General features: G+C 32.1%; 1 protein-coding gene across 30 annotated transcripts in view; it reads left to right on the top strand.

The window, feature by feature from the left end:
* The window catches only part of LOC143059080 (tensin-3-like), a 208,572-nt gene that overhangs the window by 137,303 nt on the left and 49,635 nt on the right, over positions 1–21,634 (top strand). For all 30 annotated transcript variants that reach the window (XM_076232557.1, XM_076232558.1, XM_076232560.1 and 27 more), the window contains 9 exons: positions 6,389–6,430; positions 9,126–9,261; positions 10,121–10,269; positions 10,654–10,844; positions 11,117–11,200; positions 12,219–12,392; positions 17,325–17,524; positions 18,195–18,263; positions 18,992–19,099. In XM_076232557.1, coding sequence (XP_076088672.1) covers positions 6,389–6,430; positions 9,126–9,261; positions 10,121–10,269; positions 10,654–10,844; positions 11,117–11,200; positions 12,219–12,392; positions 17,325–17,524; positions 18,195–18,263; positions 18,992–19,099 — 1,153 coding nt within the window. The remainder of the gene's footprint in view (positions 1–6,388; positions 6,431–9,125; positions 9,262–10,120; positions 10,270–10,653; positions 10,845–11,116; positions 11,201–12,218; positions 12,393–17,324; positions 17,525–18,194; positions 18,264–18,991; positions 19,100–21,634) is intronic.

Genomic DNA, 21,634 nt, shown 5'->3' with positions numbered 1-21,634 from the left:
ATTAAGGTCCATTAATTTGTCTCCAGTTAGTAACTTAGGAAAATGGAGGATACTGTTAGTTTTGCCAATATTGCAGAGGCTCTTTATTAACATTAAGGGTGCTATAAACAGTTTCGTATAAAAAACTAGGGGTTATTCCCCGACTAAAAATAACCATGGAGGGAAACCCCTGTTTATTTACTCAATTGGTGAAAAAGTATCATGTTTTTTGTATTTGATTGTAAAAATTAGTTAATTAGCTTTGAATTAAAACAGGTTGAATGATTGAAATAATTTTTGAAATTATATTAACTTTACATGTTTTGAGGGGAGACAACACTGTAAACAACCTGTTTTTTTGGCAGTGAAAATTGAAAACTTATTTGCAGCCACTGTAGCTCTTTTTGGAGCAGGAAACCGTACCCTGAAACAAGATTTTTTTGAAAGGCCAGGTAAAAACCTACAAATTTCATACAGTTTTGATTATGTAAAATGTGCATGGATCATGTCTTCATGGGTGTGCACATGACCTGGTTTCAAGTTTTTTTTGTTCAAATTAGACCTTTTTCCCCCCATGTTCATTGGATGGAATATTTTTAATATATTAAAAGTACACATTATTTTTATTTCATTATAAACTAGAGAACATTCTGATTCCAGTGATATCTAGTTTTATACAAGTATCTTCATTAATCAGTCCACCACTAAGGGTCACTTATGCATGGTCCCTCAAAATGTGACGTCATAGAAAAAAACTGTTGATTGCACCCTAATCAAATCTTAGATCTATATGATATTCAAATGTTTTGCTTAAACTTTTGAGTCATTAAATAATAAAGGTTCAAACATTGTTGGATTAAAAGAAATATTTGATCTAAAATTTATAGGCTTGATGATAAAGAATCATAAACTCTATGAGTGTGACCTCAAAATCTTTTATGGGTGACCTCCATAAACACTTTATCCATTGAGTTTAACACAACTTTACAGAAGTTCTGAGATGTAAGTTTATATTGCTGAAAGTATGTGCATCATTTTTTAAGTGTTTTCTAAATAAGTCTAGGCTCAAAACTGTTCAAATCTTACTTGCAATTGATTAGGTTATTTTTAGCATAGAAAAATATGTTTACTTTCCCTTTCCTTTAAAGTCCCATTACAAATTTTATTGTTTAGCATAGTAATATATGTTTACCTTCCCTTTCCTTAAAGTCCTCAGCATAGCAAATTAAGTTTACTTTCCCTTCCTTTAAAGAACCTTTACATATTATGAAGGTAGGAGTGGAAGTCCTTCCTGAAAACAGAGGACCATCTGTAAAAGTCTAACAGAAATAGTGTAAAAATGTGCTTGTATAAATACTAATGGATGCATGTACACTGCATTGCCCCATGAAAGTAAAGTAAACAGTTCAAAATTCCATCAATACATATCCACATAAGTGAAGATAGGCGTGGGAGTTTAGGGGTAGGAAAGTAGGAAGCATGTATCCCATCTGTCCATCCCTCTGTGCATAATTGGTTAACTGCATGACCTAGAGAAAGTAAAGTAAAGTAAACAGTTTAAATTTCCACCAATACACGTTCACATTACTGAACTTAATGACCTGTAGGTTAAATGTAGACTGTTTTCTAGACAATATAGGTCAAACTCTTATAAATACATATGTCAAAATAATCTGTTGTCAATAAATGACCTAAATCTAGATATGATACCTTGTAAATCTATTTATACCATTGACATGATAGATGTATTTATCTATCTAAATTGATTTATTTTAAGGACCAAAGGGTATCAAAATAGAAATGTAGCCAAAAAGAAATCCTGAATTCAAAATGTTTGCTGTCTGCAAAAAATAATTTTCAGGATAGAATTTTCAAAGAATGGGAGGTCATGACTTGGAATAAATGGAAAAAAAATAATTACTTATTTTAGTGATCACAGACTTAATATACACCTATGTCCTCTAGACATTGTAATGCCTGGTGGCTTTTCCATAGCATGATGATATATCAAGAGCTCAGACCTATAAACAATAAAAATAAAAACCTTTCAAACCAAATGTAGACTAATTCTATTTTAGGTCAAGTCTACTATATAACTGTCATGGTGGTCTTGAATTATTTATTAGATTCTTGTAAATTGTCAACTTAAAACCATTCCAGTAACTTTCCCAATTGTATTTGATGTGTTTTTAAAAGCTTAGAGACAACTGCTTAATGTTATGAACAGCCATGATACTCAAGTTTTCCAGATAGTTGTAGGATAATTTACTATCAAACATTTATGGTCATCTGTACTTTTAAGTGGGTCAAATAGGGGTCCTTGCGTGACACATTGGCCTATTGTTTGTATGCCTTGAATTATTATGCATGAAATCTGAGGAGACGAAATCCAGAGAGACAAGTGTGTAAAATATTATCATTTTGATTCAAGTCCCTATCAAGTAATTTAATTTAATAGGAATGGTGCTATTTGGGAGGACCCTTTTCAGTTATCTGTCTCTAATGAGATCACCTGACATTAAGGAGGACAGCATAGCATTTATCCTTTATTAAAATAGTGTGTGAAATGTTATCATTATAAATCAAGTCCTAATTCTCAAGTAAAAAATGTGGAAGAGTACGCCCCAATTTATTTGGGAGGACACTTTTTAAGTTCTATTAATTGTGACATGGTACTCCCAAATTTTAACAATTTGAGAGGACAAGCTTTAAGTTCCATTATTGCGAAATGGTGCTCCCAAATTTATTTGGTAGGACACTCGTTAAGTTCCATTATTGCTACATGGTACTCCCCAATTTATTTGGGAGGACGTAAGCGTCTAGTTCCATTACTGTGACTTGACCTTGAGGAGTTATAATATAATGACAGCTTGTTGTACAGGCCCTGTTCTACCCAGTCTTGGAGATCAATATCAAATTCAGATGTTTATTGCCATCGATTAATATCACAACTTCAAGTGTCATACATATCCAATATGTTTATTACCTGTTGACTATCACCTTGTGTATTGATAAATATGACATGGTGTGAAAAATGTTTGTCTTCTGATCAATTGATAGCACTAAAGACAAGTGTCTTATTGACCCAGAATAGTCAGAGTTAAAGATTAATCCAATTTAGATGTTTAAACTGAAAATTCAAATGTTTCTATCAATTTGATGTATATAAAGTTTGAATGTTTTCAAATTTGATTAAACTTCATGATAATTTATTTTTATACGACCGCAAAAATTTTAATTTTTCGTCGTATATTGCTATCACGGCGTCGTCGTCCTGCGTCGTCGTCGTCATCGTCGTCGTCCGAATACTTTTAGTTTTCGCACTCTTACTTTAGTAAAAGTGAATAGAAATCTATGAAATTTTAACACAAGGTTTATAACCACAAAAGGAAGGTTGGGATTGATTTTGGGAGTGTTGGTCCCAAAATTTTAGGAATTAGGGGCCAAAAAGGGCCCAAATAAGCATTTTCTTGGTTTTTGCACTATAACTTTAGTTTAAGTAAATAGAAATCTATGAAATTTTGACACAAGGTTTATGACCACAAAAGGAAGGTTGGGATTGATTTTGGGAGTTTTAGTTCAAACAGTTTAGGAATTAGGGGCCAAAAAAGGGCCCAAATAAGCATTATTCTTGGTTTTCGCACAATAACTTTAGTATAAGTAAATAGAAATCAATGAAATTTAAACACAAGGTTTATGACCACAAAAGGAAGGTTGGGATTGATTTTGGGAGTTGAGGTCTGAACAGTTTAGGAATTAGGGGCCAAAAAGGGGCCCAAGTAAGCATTATTCTTGGTTTTCGCACCATAACTTTAGTATAAGTAAATAGAAATCTTTGAAATTTAAACACAAGGTTTATGACCATAAAAGGAAGGTTGGGTTTGATTTTGGGAGTTTTGGTCCCAACAGGTTTTTAGGAATAAGGGGCCCAAAGGGTCCAAAATTGAACTTTGTTTGATTTCATCAAAAATTGAATAATTGGGGTTCTTTGATATGCCGGATCTAACTGTGTATGTAGATTCTTAATTTTTGGTCCCGTTTTCCAATTGGTCTACATTAAGGTCCAAAAGGTCCAAAATTAAACTTAGTTTGATTTTAACAAAAATTGAATCCTTGGGGTTCTTTGATATGCTGAATCTAAAAATGTACTTAGATTTTTGATTATTGGCCCAGTTTTCAAGTTGGTCCAAATCGGGGTCCAAAATTAAACTTTGTTTGATTTCATCAAAAATTGAATAATTGGGGTTCTTTGATATGCCAAATCTAACTGTGTATGTAGATTCTTAATTTTTAGTCCCGTTTTCAAATTGGTCTACATTAAATACCAAAGGGTCCAAAATTAAACTAAGTTTGATTTTAATAAAAATTGAATTCTTTGGCTTTTTTGATATGCTGAATTTAATCATGTACTTAGATTTTTGATTATGGGCCCAGTTTTCAAGTTGGTTCAAATCAGGATCCAAAATTATTATATTAAGTATTGTGCAATAGCAAGAAATTTTCAATTGCACAGTATTCAGCAATAACAAGAAATCTTCAATTGCACAGTATTGTGCAATAGCAAAAAATGTTCAATTGCACAATATTGTGCAATAGCAAGAAATCTTCAATTGCACAGTATTGTGCAATAGCAAATATTTTCAATTGCACAGTATTGTGCAATAGCAAGAAATATCTAATTGCACAATATTGTGCAATAGCAAGAAATTTTCAATTGATTGGAGTTATCTTTCTTTGTCCAGAATAGTAGTTGAATCAACTTAAATCATTGTTTTATACAATGCACAATGTATATTCACTTTTACTACCAACTGATAAATTAAAACACTCTTTACCATTCAGTGATAACAAGCACTTTTTGTTACATTTTAATATTTTATGATGTATTTAAATGAGTAGTTATTGTTGCAAACTCCATTAGAAATTTGAATTGAGATCAGTTTTGAAAAAAGGGAAAGGGGGATGTGAAAAAAAAATGGTGGGGGGGGGTTTAATTTTTCTCATTTCAGATTTCATAAATAAAAAGAAAATTTCTTCAAACATTTTTTTGAGAGGATTAATATTCAACAGCATAGTGATTGCTCAAAGACAAAAAAATTATTTTAAGTTCATTAGACCACATTCATTCTGTGTCCAAAACCTATGCTGTGTCAACTATTTAATCACAATCCAAATTTAGAGCTGAATCCAGCTTGAATGTTGTGTCCATACTTGCCCCAACCATTCAGGGTTCAACCTATGCGGTCGTATAAAGCTGCGCCCTGCGGAGCATCTGGTTAGCTTATAGCTATGCGCAAAATTTAAAATGGCCTCTATTATAATGTTTCATTTATGGAAAGAAAATATTGTAATGTTTATCTTCATTAATAGTACAAATGTCTCGTGCACAGGAGCGAGCATGGGAGGTCATGGACTTAATCCACAGCAATCCAAACAAAACTTGATATCAATCCAAATTTAATTGTGTTCAAAAAATATTTATTAATATTTCATCCATTTTTCTGTTATCATGAAATCTGAGTAGAATTCTAGCCTGATTTAAACCCTTTATTAATGGATACATAGCAATGCAGCTTCATTAAAAAGTTGAAGATATTTTTGAGAGTTTTAAAAAACCCTGGCTTATAAGAAGGGTTATGAAGGTTCTCAATGATGGTTTGTATTTTGAATGACACTTTATCATAAGTACATTAGAAGTGATATACCTTATTGTACTGAACTTTGTTTCTGGACCCTTTCCAAACAAATTTATGTCTTATTTTAGTAATTGGTTCATATAAAAATAATTATAAACTTAAAATGTTGAATCATGGGATAATTTATGTTAACAAATATTCAAAGTTTAATAGACTATTTTCATATTACGGACTTTTGACTGGTTACAAATTACACTGTGGTTCGATATCCAGGTACCAAGTCAAGTAAAAGCAAAGTAGAAGAGTAAAATCAAGCTTTCAATCAGTATAATGTGTGTGGAAAATTAACTGCTTAATATTTTCTTTACAAGACAAAAATATCAGAAAACAGTAAACTTCACCCTCAAATTATACCTATATATATTTTATTTGACTTCTTTATATAGTACCTTGCTCTTATTTGACTTGGTTCCAGGATGTAACGTATCACGGTATGCACAGGCACTCATCTCAGAATATTTTTTTCCTATATACCTTTAAGGTTAATATAGAATTTTTTTTCTGAGACAAGTGCCTGTGGTTGTATGACAGAAAATGTTACCTGTTGGAAAATTATATAATCTGAAGTCAAGAGTTGCATGGTAATATGAAGATAGTCAATTTGACATATGTGCACTAAATACAATATAAGTTGTTTACAGAATATTCAATGTTCATTTAGACCTATGTGCACTAAATGCAATGTTGAACAGTTATCTTGTTTTATTTTTCAGAAACATGAAACAGTGAACAGATATCAGTACTCTACCAGAGATGTAAGTCACATGATTGAGGGTCCTCATGGGGGTGCAGAAATAATCACATAATCACAAATGTTTTGCCAATGTTATCACATAATCATTAACTAATTTTTAAGGAAAATAATAAAAAAATAAAAAATACAGTCCTAAGATTATCAAATCTGGTGATCAAATAATCACTATGAAAATGACCAAGTAATAACATAATCAAGAACCCCACGAGGATCCATCCTGAAATCCTGAGCTTAAAAACACCTGATCCAGACCTCCTGAGAAAGGTCCTCCCCCCCCCCCCCCTTTTTAGCTCACCTGGCCCGAAGGGCCAAGTGAGCTTTTCCCATCACTTTGCGTCCGGCGTCCGTCGTCGTCCGTCGTCGTTAACTTTTACAAAAATCTTATCCTCTGAAACTACTGGGCCAAATTAAACCAAACTTGGCCACAATCATCATTGGGGTATCTAGTTTAAAAAATGTGTGGCGTGACCCGGCCAACCAACCAAGATGGCCGCCATGGCTAAAAATAGAACATAGGGGTAAAATGCAGTTTTTGGCTTGTAACTCAAAAACCAAAGCATTTAGAGCAAATCTGACATGGGTAAAATTGTTTATCAGGTCAAGATCTATCTGCCCTGAAATTTTCAGATGAATCGGACAACCCGTTGTTGGGTTGCTGCCCCTGAATTGATAATTTTAAGGAAATTTTGCTGTTTTTGGTTATTATCTTGAATATTATTATAGATAGAGATAAACTGTAAACAGCAATAATGTTCAGCAAAGTAAGATTTACAAATAAGTCAACGTGACCGAAATGGTCAGTTGACCCCTTTAGGAGTTATTGCCCTTTTTAGTCCATTTTTAACCATTTTTCGTAAATCTTAGGTATCTTTTAGAAAAATCTTCTCCTCTGAAACTACTGGGCCAAATTTAACCAAACTTAGCCATAATTGGGGTATCTAGTTAAAAAAATGTGTCCGGTAACTCGGCCAACAAACCAAGATGGCCGCCATGGCTAAAAATAGAACATGGGGGTAAAATGCAGTTTTTGGCTTATAACTCGAAAACCAAAGCATTAAGAGCAAATCTGACAGGAAGTAAAATTGTTGATCAGGTCACGATCTATCTGCCCTGGAATTTTCAGATGAATCGGATAATCGGTTGTTAGGTTGCTGCCCCTGAATTGGTAATTTTGAGGAAATTTTGCTGTTTTTTTTGTTATCTTGAATATTATTATAGATAGAGATAAACTGTTAACAGCAATAATGTACAGCAAAGTAAGAACTAAAAATAAGTCACTATGACCAAAATAGTCAATTGACCCCCTAAGGAGTTATTGCCCTTCATAGTCAATTTTTATGCCCCACCTACGATAGTAGAGGGGCATTATGTTTTCTGGTCTGTGCGTCCGTCCGTCTGTCCGTTCGTTCGTCCGTCCGTCTGTCTGTCCGTTCGTTCGTCTGTCCGTCTGTCCCGCTTCAGGTTAAAGTTTTTGGTCGAGGTAGTTTTTGATGAAGTTGAAGTCCAATCGACTTCAAACTTGGTACACATGTTCCCTATGATATGATCTTTCTAATTTTAATGCCAAATTAGAGATTTTACCCCAATTTCACGGTCCACTGAACATAGAAAATGATAGTGCGAGTGGGGCATTCGTGTACTGAGGACACATTCTAGTTAACAATTTTGTTAAAATTTGAAGATTTTCAATAACATTTTCCACAGAAAGTACTGTTATAGATAGAGATAATTGTAAGCAGCAAGAATGTTTAGTAAAGTAAGATCTACAAACACATCACTATCACCAAAACACAATTTTGTCATGAATCCATCTGTGTCCATTGTTTAATATTCACAAAGACCAAGGTGAGCGACACAGGCTCTTTAGAGCCTCTAGTTCATGTTACCATGCTGTTAAATGTTCATGTGTTTGTCAGAGACAATTGCAGATCGAAGGGAGGATATGCTTGAGAAAATCTTACTACTGTATAGATCAGAATTCTATCACACTGCAACGCAACAAGAAATTTGCACACACAAAACATTTGTCACATCTGTGAATTTATAAAAAAAAGTTTTTATATTAAAAAGATGATGTGGTATGATTGCCAATGAGACAATTCTTTGCAAGAGACCTATTGACACAAAAAATAACGACTATAGGTCACTGTACAGCCTTCAACAATGAGTAGTAAACTAAACAATAAGCTTCAACTCTAAAATGTTTTGAAACGGTTAATCATTTGTTCAGTTTTTAAATGAATTATTGTCTGGTTTTGAAAGTTGAATATGCTGGTAGCATTGTAAAGTTTTATTTAAGAATTGAATGCTTCTTTTTGTAACTTCTTTGGGGTGTAAATGTGTTGAATGAAGTACATTTTGTATGAAGCGCGAAAGCTCTTCATTTTAAAAATGTGTACATGGTCAACGCTTTTACAACCCAATGAGCATTCAATACATATAATTACATTTTTGAGCTAGGATCATGAAAACACGATTTTTATCAAGTTTTTATTTGAATTACCTGTGCACTTTATTGTGGATGAATGATAAATTTTATTGAGTATTGAAATTTATTAAGGAATAAAGCGAGTTTGCCGTGAAGCCAATCAGAATAAAGTATTATAATGAAACATACATCTAATGTAATTATTTAGAATTAAATGTTATGCAAGCTTTATTTCATAATTAATAATTGTATGATGTTTGGATTTCAGCAATTCTCTGGCTCCCCTGGAATGTCCCAGTCCTCAACACTAAGAAATATGATCACCAGGGCCCAAGATCACCATGGTAACAGAGATGATGACCAACTTGTCCTTGACCTTGTGTACATCACAGAAAGGATTATATGTAAGTATTTGCAGTAAAAGTACTGATTTACAGTGACCTCATGATTTGTTTTATAGAAAGTTAAAGAAACTCCCATCTAATTAACACATAGAAGGGTACAATAATAAAAGAGCAGCAAAAGATACCAACAGACATTTAAACTCCGAAAAAAAACCTGACATACTGTGGCAACAATATAATCGATCCAAAGACAAACTGACCTACTGTGGCAACAATATAATCCATCAAAAACCTGACATACTGTGGCAACAATATAATCCATCAAAAGATACAAACAGACATTCAAACTCCGAAAAAAAACCTGACATACTGTGGCAACAATATAATCCATCAAAAAATACCAACAGACATTCAAACTCCGAAAAAAAAAACCTGACCTACTGTGGCAACAATATAATCCATCAAAAGATACCAACAGACATTCAAACTCCGAAAAAAAACCTGACATACTGTGGCAACAATATAATCCATCAAAAAATACCAACAGACATTCAAACTCCGAAAAAAAACCTGACCTACTGTGTCAACAATATAATCGATCAAAAGACAAACAACCACAAAATACAAAACACAACATAAAAAAAAGACTGAGCAAAAAAAAAACAACACTAGCAATGTGCCTTTTCTAAATATAAAAAGGAAGATGTGGTATGATTGAAATGAGACAACTCTCCACAAGAGACCAAATGACACAGAAATTAACAACTATAGGTCACCGTACAGCCTAACAATGCAACAAATAAAGTTTGCTTGTAAATTTCTAGATGTACCGAAATTGTGTATAAAAATTTCTGCTCCCATTTATTATCATAAACACAATTATGTTATGAATTCCTGAATATAACTTTTATAATTGCAGCTATGTCCTTTCCATCAGATGGACATGAGACTACATACCAATATAACTTAAATGAAGTTATGAACATGCTGAAACAAAAGCATGGAGACAACTGTATGGTCATCAACGTCTCTGAACAAAGACCTGACTTACAGAAGGTCAATACACAGGTAAGGGTGGAGTAGAATTCAGAGGGTGAAAATTGTCAGAAGTAGTGATATAAAGTTAACCTGTAGTATATACACAGACAAAATAATTGACATGTTTGTTATTTCTTAGAATAAAGACAGAACTTTTTGTGAATCAGATTTATATGGGGTAGAGCATTGTTCATATTACATTGATTGCTCACACACACAACTACACATTTAATTTTGAAATAAAGTTTTAAAATAGATTGTAAATGGAAATTTGCTATAAAAAGGCTGTATGTATATGTTATGACCGTGGACTATGCTTTTGTTGTGTTGTTTGGTACCTGTCTTACTGGTGTTTAATATTGACTAAACATGTTTTGCTGTAAAAACACTGTAAACAATTCTTTTTCTTCCCAGCGAGTGGTTGACTATGGATGGCCAGCACACTTAGCACCGCCACTAGAACGGCTATGTAACATTTGTAAATCTATGGACTCCTGGCTGAACTCTGACCCCAGTCATGTTGCTGTCATCCATTGTAAAGGAGGTCAAGACAGAATTGCCATGGTGATAGCAGCGTTTATGCATTACTGCAATATCTGTGCAAGGTCAGTTTAAAAATATAATAGAAAAAAAATTCTATTAAAAAATCCACTTACAAATATTTTGTTAATATTAACAAGAGATCTCACATCAAAATAAATCCTTTGATATGTTAAGTCTGCAAAACTATCAAAACAAGTATTTATATAACAAGACTTACTTTTACTATACAAATCCTTGGCAATTTTTCTTTTTTTGTTGAAAAATAAAAATATTTGAGGTTTTTATAGTAATCTAAGGGAAATAACTGTACATTTTTAATCTTATTTAATTTCAGTTCTGACCAGGCCATGGACAGATTTGCTATGAAAAGATTCTATGATGATAAATTAAGTGGAATTTTACAGCCAGCACAAGAAAGGTAAAGGACAGATTTTATGAAAATTAATTGTACATAATTGGATGTACTTTAGATAGTTTATCTGAGCAGAAAAAAACACTATATGCCCTGAAATGAGTGTAATTGGTTTAGAAATGTGTGTTTATCAGTTTATGTTTGGCATTGAAAAAAAAGATATTATCTTGTGCCATTTATAGCACAAACATATAAATTAGTGTAACTGTTGTTATTGTTCTAACATTGCCAAAGTTTTACACGACTACCTAGTTGTAGGAATTATATATATGAGAAATTGCCAACCACCTTGCACTGTAATATAAAATATTGTACAATATTGTTACCATGCAGTCAGAATAAATTAATCCTGTTATAACAAGTTTCATTAAAAGACTTAAGGTTTGATTTTGGGATAGAAAAAAAAAGTGTTCTTTAGCTTTAAATGAATATATTGCCCTGTCATATATATTTTTTATGTCTCTTGATAGAGAAATTAATATCTTTGTGAAAGGTCAAAGTTAAACTAATGATTATTTTTTGGAGAAAAATATAGAAGAAATGAAATCGATATGGTCAAATTTTAATGGAAGGAGACTCCTTTCAATAAAATTGAGAATGGAAATGGGGAATGTGTCAAAGAGACAACAACCTGACCAAAGAGTACAAATCAGTTCAAGACCACCAATGGGTCTTCAATACAAGAAAAATGACACACCATGCAATCATAACAACACAGCCCCTAAGGTATACAGCAAACAATATTACAATAAGGATATAACTTAATTATGTTTGTATGTTTATGTATAGCCAATGTTTATTTTCATAATTTGTAAAATTTATGTAATTTACGATTTTAAACCAATAAAAAATCTTTATCTTTATAAAGTTCTATAGACTGATTAATTTTAATTGATATTATCTATTTTAATTTCAGATTAATTTTAATTGATGTTTTCTATTTTAATTTCAGATTAATTTTAATTGATGTTTTCTATTTTAATTTCAGATTAATTTTAATTGATATTTTCTATTTTAATTTCAGATATGTACAGTATTTTGCTGGTTTATTATCCGGTAAAATTAAAATCAACAGTAATCCACTTTACCTTCATCATCTTGTTATCCATGGTGTACCTAACTTCGATACAAAGGGAGGATGTCGGCCATTTATTAAAGTTTACCAGGGAATGCAGGCCATTTTTACGTCAGGAGTCTAGTAAGTATATATTGTAAATTTATTATTATTCGTTGGATACCAATTTTTGTGGATTTCATTGTTACAGGTGAACCACGAAATTAAATGTTTAATGAAAAATAATTAACCTATTGTCTTATATATGAATGCAGACCTTGGGAAAACCACCGAATCAAATATCCATGAAACTTTAATCATATGGGAGGGTCTGGATGGGGGGGTCTGTTATTCTGTAAACATTTAATTTTCACCCCTTTTTTCTCTAATCTTCAAAAAATAAACCCCTTTTTTCTCTAATATTCCAAAAATAAACCCCTTTTTTCTCTAATCTTCCAAAAATAAACCCCTTTTTTCTCTAATCTTCAAAAAATAAACCCCTTTTTTCTCTAATCTTCATTTTTTTTGCCCATTATTCTCTAATCTTCATTTTTTAAGGGCATTATTCTTTAATCATTTAACCCAATCCAAACCCTCATATGGGGGAGGGGACGCATACACCCACTATGCTCCTACCTGAATCTGCCACTGATTACACAAAAGGTGTATTATTTTCTTAGCTATGATCTCATTGCTGAGATTAATTAAAAAGCACACATGCACAAAATATAAATATAATTAAAAAACCTCCACACATAAAGTATAATTAATATCTTAGTAAATGTTGGTAGGTAATGACTGCTATCAGATAAGCAATTTATTCATCACAAATTTACTTTGATCAACAGTAGCCAAGATCATGATTGACCCTGACTTAGAGGGTTATTAAAATGTTTGTCTGATCTCTCCTGATTCATCTTATCTGCTCCTCCTACACATAGAATTCCAGTTTGTGGTTTTTCAGAGGCCCATTAAAGGGAAAATGATTTTTTTTTAAATGACGGAAATTGTGATGACTAAACAAAATCTGTACTTGATGAACTAGGTTAAAAAAAAATACATAAGAAATAGAGCCTCTTATTTAGTTTTCCTTCATTTGAAAAATATAAAGGTATTTCATCCCTATTATGCAGCGTTTATAAACTCACAGGTGATTATTTTGTCTTCTAACTGGGGCAGATCCTGAAATTTTGAAAGGAGGGGTGTAATTCAATAAAACTGAAGAAATAATGCCTTGCATAGAAGGAAAAACAAATTCTAGATGATTTCAAGATAAAAAAAAAAGGATGAATTTTCAAATTAGCGAAGGTATACATCTCGCAGAACCTGCCTCTGGTAAATCATTGGGTTGCAAGTGTTGTTGTTTCCAATAAATAATAGACTAACCACTAGACCATTTTTTTCTCAAGTGTCCATGACCTTAAGATGTGAGTGAATATATAAAAAATAAGTAGATGTTGTATGATTGCCAATGAGACAGCTTTTCAACAGAATATAAATGATATGGATGTAAGCAACTATGGGGAACTGTATATTTTTTTTACAATAAACAAATTCCTTAATGAACAGAAGGCTATAAAATGCCCTGGTAAAGTGAAGTCGGGTCCATGTTCCAGTAATTTATGCTTTACCTTCATTTTTTAGAGTTTCAGCCCTTTTAAAAGTACATGTATTTGAAAAGGAAAGTTTTATGATCTCTGTGACATTAACTGGAGGAAATATTATGTTCAACTATTTGTGACCAAAAAAAAATTATTTACTTCATTAATTTTGTTTTTCTTTTTTGCAAACAGTGCAACAGATTAAATTAAGTTAATTTGCTTTTTTCATGAAGAAAAATTAAATTCATCTGTTTTTCCATTTGAAGAATACCAGTCTTAATAATCATTTAAACTTCAAAGAAATATTTCTGTAGCTAACAGAAACAAAGATAACAATTACAATATATAATTGCTATTTATTTTGTAAATATTATGCTATTCCCCCATGGTGACCCCCAATGTAATCTAATCTGAAGTAAGCTACAGGTATATGCTATTTTTGGGGTTGAACATCTTCCAAATTGAAAGATCTGTTTTTTATGTTTCCCAGTTTTCTGTTAGAATCATAACATGTTATTTTTAACTTTGATAGACAGAAACCATTTACAAGTAGCTCTTTTGTATGGTAAACTGTAAACTGATTGACTAATGAAGTGTTGAAACAGAGGAGAACCCATCATACATTCCGCTTCTTTAATCATTCAGTTTGATGACTTTCTTCTTAATATTTGTGATTTATATCAGTGCACTTAAAATGTTCCTTTCTGAAAGTGAAACTAAAAATAGTTTAAACTATTACAGTCGATAAATTTATTAAAAACAATGCATATCCCCGATAATTGGAATACTAGTATCTATTACATCTCTAAGCAAGGCTCAAGTGAAGATATTCTATGAATAAAACATTTTCTAGATGGTTACACAGTTTCTTTCAGAAACTGACCTTTGTGACCTTTTTGAAAATAAGCTTGTAATTGATAATTTTTTGAAGTTACCAAACTTCAGTTCTTATCTTAAAAACGATATAAGTTGTATTAAAGTATTTTCTTAATTATTAGGGAGATTGCAGACTTTTCAATGATCCTATCTTCAAATAAGATTTTAGCGGCAGAAGGACAGGTTCCTTTAGGGAGCAACCATTTAACTTCAAGAGGGGTTATGGTTTTTTTCTTAAAAATGTACTGAATCCAGCTTTTACCCATACCTTATAGTTTTATTTTGGAAAAAATAATTTGATTCATAGCGTCGAAAAACTAAATTGCTATGTTCTCCCTTTAAGTGATTTTTTTTTTTACTAAAAACAAACATAACCCCCAATGACGTTAAATGGTTGCTCCCTTAAATCTATCAGTTTTATGTCAGAAATTAGAAAAAAAAGAATTGTCCATATACTTTATAATTGTTAATTACGATTCCAATCTACCAGTATAGAGAAAGTACAGGCTACCAGTCTAATCTGTTTTCATTAACAGGGGAGCAGTTTTATGTCTTTTGTTGGCTTAATTTAGAATATTATCATAAGTTACTTTGATACAAATAATCAAAGACTAACATAAAACACTGCAGTCTGATCTACATTTGTATCGTGTACATCAGTCAAATGTGGAGGAAGAGAAAAGGAGGCTGACTCATATTTATTTGATTTAGAAGTACAATTAATTAGAACAAAATGTATGCCTTAAGTAATATGCAGTATGGTGATGACAGTACACATGTACAGTAACATAAAGTTGCTTTCATTCTGTAAACTGAAATAATGCTTGTTTATACATTTTGACTATGAAATTTTACTATATAAAATATGAGGGGGAGGACAGCGGGGTACCCTTCTCCCACCCCTCTTCTCCTTTCTCCTACCCCCGTTCTCCTTTCTCCCATTAGAATAAAACATCTCCTTTTGAGATATTTTTTCTTGAAATATTAGATAATTTTTTAAAACGAGAGATATTTTATTTTTTCTCCTTTCTCCCAGCCTTCCTCTCCTTTCTCCTACCCCCTTTCTCCTTTCTCCCACCCCCTTTCTCCTACCCCCTTTCTCCCTGTCTCCCTTAGCCCTGTCCTCCACCTCAAATATGTAGTTTGAAACTCCTCAGGCTATGTTGACCTCAGGCTATGTTGACCTCAAGCTATGTTGACCTCAGACTGATTTGGCTGTTTTAGATCCTTGAGCTTTTGGGGCTTACATTCTCATGTATTAGGCCTTATTTATATATATATAAATGATATATTAATTAAACTAAGTACAAACTTCATCAGACTATGTTGATCTAATAAAATTGAGAATGGAAATGGGGAATGTGTCAAAGAGACAACAACCCGACCATAGAACAGACAACAGCACAACAGGTCTTCAATGCAGCGAGAAATTCCGGCACCTGGAGGCGTCCTTCAGCTGGCCCCTAAACAAATATATATAAGACTGTGTTGACTGTTCTTTTTAGGCCCTTGTACTCTTATTTAGTTCCATGCTCTTGTTCGTTATTTATCTTGAATTTTAAACTGTGTTTTGAGTGCACCTGTTGAAGGATAAACCAGAAACTTTACCCATCTTGTACTTTAAATAGATCAGTATCATACCTTTGAATGAGTTTTTTCATAAGTTTAAACAAACAATGTTGAGATCATCTGTTTAATTTGTTTTTTCTTCCGACAATGTTATTTGATAGTATTGTCATATCTCATTTTGACTCATTAAATCAGTTGCAATGCAAAAAAAAGTATTTAATAGTTTTTACCAAATGTAGGGTTCATGCATGGTCTAGATTCAATTATCCTTACATAATTTGTTTGTTAAAAGGCTGAAATTTGAATCTGCAATTCGATCCCTGGGAGAATTTCACAAGATCTCCATTATCTGAGGACAAATAACTTAAGCAATGAAATTCAAGATGATCTTGTCCCATTGATTAGATTTAATTTGTTTTTGTCAAAATCTCTTTTAAAGTTACTGTCAATAGGACAGTGATGTGCTCATTAAATAGTTTTGTGTGAGTTCATTCAATAATTAATCACAAATATGAAAATGAAAATGATGGTGAGTTTAGTAACTTTAAAGTTTAAGACTTATGAAGCATCTATAATATAAACGACTTAACATTGGTTCTGAAGTTTTATCTAGTTAGAGTTTCAATAAGAAGCTATTTCCGTTGGTTTAGTTCTTGGTGTCTGTCTCAGTGATGTAACCATGCATATCTGTTTATTCATTTGAATTGCAGGGTTTAATAATTCTGTTTAATGTCAGACCTGAACATAGACAGAATTTACATAATTTCTCATGTTAAAGATCTGTTAAGAACTGTCATATCTGTAATACTTTAGTTGCCATGACAAAGTTTGAAAACAAAAAAGATAACTAAGATATTTCTACCTTTTTTGTCTTCCAAAAAAACATATCCAAATGGTGCAATTAAATACACAGTCATTGTGTACTGGTCTGTTTTGTTCTTTTGCATGTCTTTTTGATAATATATATACTAATCTAAAATCCAATCCTATTTCTTATATGACATTTAAAATAAACTCTCTTTTTTTTCAGCAATGTCACAGATCAGATGCAAAAAGTGTGTATATCAATATCACCAGGAATTCCACTGCGTGGGGACATTATGATTAAATGTTTTCATAAACATAATTCCGGAGGCCGAGAACCTATATGGACCACACAATTCCATACATGTGCAATTTCTAATATGAATGTTTTGTTTGCTAAAAATGAATTGGACGAGGCCAAAGACGGTAAGTTTATATTTGTTCCTTATAAAAAAGAAGATGTGGTATGATTGCCAATGAGACAACTGTCCACAAGAGACCAAAATGACACAGAAATTAACAACCATAGTTCACCGTACGGCCTTAACAACGAGCAAAGCCCATACCCCATAGTCAGCTATAAAAGGCCACAAAATGACAATGTTATTTTCAAACAAGAAAGCTAAAAGCCTTAGTTTTCTTAAACATGTTAAAATAGGAAATATGAATTCTAATATGCAATTCTGCCCATTGCCAGGTTAAATCAATTTGAGGCAGTAAAACTACCCATTGACGTCCTTAAAGTTTTAAATACAATACAGTGATCTCTTAATTTGAATGATTTTTTATTAAGATTTAAAAGAGTGAGACAAATAGATACCGCAATGAATGCTGTTAAAAAAATACAGATCTTGACCCCAAACTCCTACTATATTTGTACCAATCTTTTATTTATTTTTTAGTATGGTCTACAATTTTAAGTGTCTTATTTCAGTATAAAAAAAGGTAAAAAAAGAATACTGAACTCAAATTGAAATAAGAGAGAAGCCCATTAAACCTGTCAAAACCAAATGCTTATCTTTATAAACTGAAAGTAGGACTGAAAATTAATATCACTGGGGGATTAAGTTTACATGATGTTTTTTTTATTTTTCAGACCCTCGTTTTCCCAGGATAGGGAAGGTTGAGTTTGTATTTGGTAAAAGTCAAGACAGTAGAGTATTAGGTAAGTCAGGACAGTAGAGTATTAGGTAAGTCAGGACAGTAGAGTATTAGGTAAGTCAGGACAGTAGAGTATTAGGTAAGTCAGGACAGTAGAGTATTAGGTAAGTCAGGACAGTAGAGTATTAGGTAAGTCAAGACAGTAGAGTATTAGGTAAGTCAGGACAGTAGAGTATTAGGTAAGTCAGGACAGTAGAGTATTAGGTATGTATAGATAATGTAGCATGGGTCAATTGTTGACCTGACAATGTTTTTGATAGTCAATAGAAAATCATACTGAAATTTTTAAAAGAAGTTGATTCTGAGAGGTTACTGAACATGTTACTTTATGGAATGTTTATAGACCTTACATGCTGCAACAACCGAATCTGCTTTAATCCACTTCATTTGAACACGTTGGACAGTTGGCTCATTGGCTTTTGGCTGTTCATTTCAATGTATTACACAATGCCAAGAAACACCAAGAACAGCAATTATTAAACTGTACCATTTCAGGCCAAACTGCAAACAAAACCTGATGTAAACGAAAACAAATAAGCAAAAATTAGTCCCCTTGAACAACTATGTTCAAGTAGATTACATTTCATAACATTATAAAGCTTGAAACTAAAAACTTACAAAATCATTGTGACTTGCATAAAACTGAGAAAATAAAATCTTACAAAAATTTCATCTTTTGCTGTTTATTTATAAATACAACAGGATATTCAGTGATAAATATTTCTTTTTCAGTACATGATTTTAAATCAGATGTAACAGTGCCAGTTATAGATGAAGACGGACTCAAACGCTCAGAATCTTACGAGAATTTTCTCCGTGCCGGAGGAATGTCAGTGGATGGTAAGTATTAATGCACTCTTTTTATAAAATATACTTACTACAGATTATTACACCACATTTGTATATTTGGCAGCAGGCTGGGTGTATTTCTATCATAGAGTTGACAAAGCATGATGGGAAATTTATCTGGTTACCTAGCTACAGTAGTCTGCTCAATAATGAAATAAACTAAAATTTTGCATGATTGTCAAATATTCGTATAAATTTAGATTTAGTCATGTAATACATGTATTTGATATTTGATTGGTGTTTGGTGGTGAAAAAAATAACAACTACTGGAAAATTTCACATTCAGCTTTTCCAACATCCGACTTTGTTCTAACGTCTTTAAAGATGACCTTTGACCTATTGTGAAAGATCATTCTGGTCATCTTGAATATTACTCTTTAAAACTTGGGCCAGTATTCTGAATTTTCTGTTTCAGAAAATTGATTAAAGGTTTTGAGTTTATAAGTGAATCAGAAAATTTGGAAGCCTCTTTCAAGGTCGAGGTCAAGGACAAACATGGAATGCATGTCATAATTGACTTTTTCATTTGTAGTCAGATTTTCGTTGATCTTTTAGCCTTGTCACCTTCTTTCCGACATTTTGCATTTAGAATAGTGCCGCTTTTATACTAAAACTAAAAGGTAAGTTTTGTATGAGATAATTTACATATTACGTCACATGATCTTTTGTATATTCATTGCTTATGTTTGATTTGCATAATTTATTTTAAACTATTTTATATAAGACTTGAATTTTTGATATTTTTGTGAAGGACCAAATGGATTCAGTTTTTATATATGACTACAAAAATTGAATTTTTTTTTGTCGTATATTGGTTATAATCACGTGGGCATTGTTGTCATTGTGGTCGGAAGACATTTGGTTTTCAAATTCAGATTATCAAATTGGTCCATATTGAGGTCTAAAGGGTCTAAAATTGAACATTTAATTTATTTGATTTCGTCATGTATTTAGATTTTGGATATTGGACCATAAAAGGTAAATGTCCAGTTTAAAAATTTTAAGTTTTTAAGGTTAAGTTCTTAGACCACATTCATTCTGTGTTAGAAACCTATGTTGTGTCAACTATTTATCACAATCTAAATTCAGAGCTGTATCAAGCTTTAATGTTGTGTCCATACTTGCCCCAACTGTTCAGGGGTTCGACCTCTGCGGTCGTATTAAGCTGCACCCTGCGGAGCATCTGGTTATACTTAAGGTATCATTTATCTCATCACTGGAAAGTTTTCCATAAGCTACTAAATTTTTTACTGTCTTTCTGGATTTTCACCTTTTTCCCCTGGTTTTGGCACCTTGAACATTCACCAATGCTTTGAGCAGTTTTCTATTAAATATTGTAGATACAAGATTCATTGAGATTATTAAAGAAATTTCTTAAAACATACAACGTTATTCAAAAAGTGAAAAACTGGATTCATTTGAGTTTATACAGTCAATGTATTTTTAAATGGCTGCTGTGATTCAAAACTGTAAATAAATTTCATGTAATTCAAAATGTCATTGTTGAAAACTTATGTTCATGTCCAACTCTATGTATTACAGTTTTGAATCATAACGACCATAACCACAACAATTGCCCTTTATTTTATAAGCAACTGTTTCAGATGAATCATAAATTAAGTATTTCTGGAAACTCTCTTTAAATGTTAAATTATGTTCTAACACTTCTACATGTATGTTAAAAATCATCTTGAAAACAGTTGCTTTAAAAACTATAAAAAAAAATATAATATTTTTGTGAACTTGTATTTTGTTAAAATATATATAGAGTATATACGTACAAACATCTAGAGATAAAATCTCATTTGTAAACTTGTGAAGATGAATGTTGTTTTGAATCAATTTTTATGTAAAAAAAAATCAATGTTTTTTTTTTTCTGAGAGGATGGAATTTGCACATGTTAAACTTATCCCACTACATATTTACCTGTACTAAGTACGGCTGTTTGGACCAGGTGCTGTTTCTGGTTTAGTCTGTTTTTGTTGGAGGAGTCAGCAGTTGTTGGTTAATTTGGTTGGTTGTTGATGTATTTTGGTAATTCCTGCAGTTTAATATTGTGTACTTGCTGTCAGTAATTATCATCATAGAAACATTATCACCTGAACAATATATTACGAAAATTATTTATTTTCTAAAAAAAATGTTGTGTGTTTTGTGCACTTCTTAATTTTGTTTGTTTCCACATTGCAAGGTGGTGAATAAGATAAAGATTTGATATTGAAGTGATACAGACATTGGTGGTGATTAAAGGAATGATTACATAGCTCTGACAGAGGGATGATATCATCAACATCATCAATTAGACAGAGAGGAGTCTTTGTATATTAATTATTTCTTTGCTGGTCTTCTTTAACTGATTTATAACTCTATTGCCCTGTTTTCCTAAAGAATATCACTGCAAGTCAAATACCGTACTAGCTTTGGGGTCCGTGTGATAAAGCCCCTCACTCAACACAAGACTTATTTCATGCGGGCCGACAAACCTTGAATTAAAAGTTGTTAACTTGTTCACATGTATTTTATGA

This window comes from Mytilus galloprovincialis, chromosome 14 (genome assembly GCF_965363235.1).
Source record: "Mytilus galloprovincialis chromosome 14, xbMytGall1.hap1.1, whole genome shotgun sequence".
Classification (NCBI taxonomy): Eukaryota; Metazoa; Mollusca; class Bivalvia; order Mytilida; family Mytilidae; genus Mytilus; species Mytilus galloprovincialis.
Note: the sequence above shows the minus strand (reverse complement) of the source record. Positions and strands in the feature narration are given on the sequence as shown.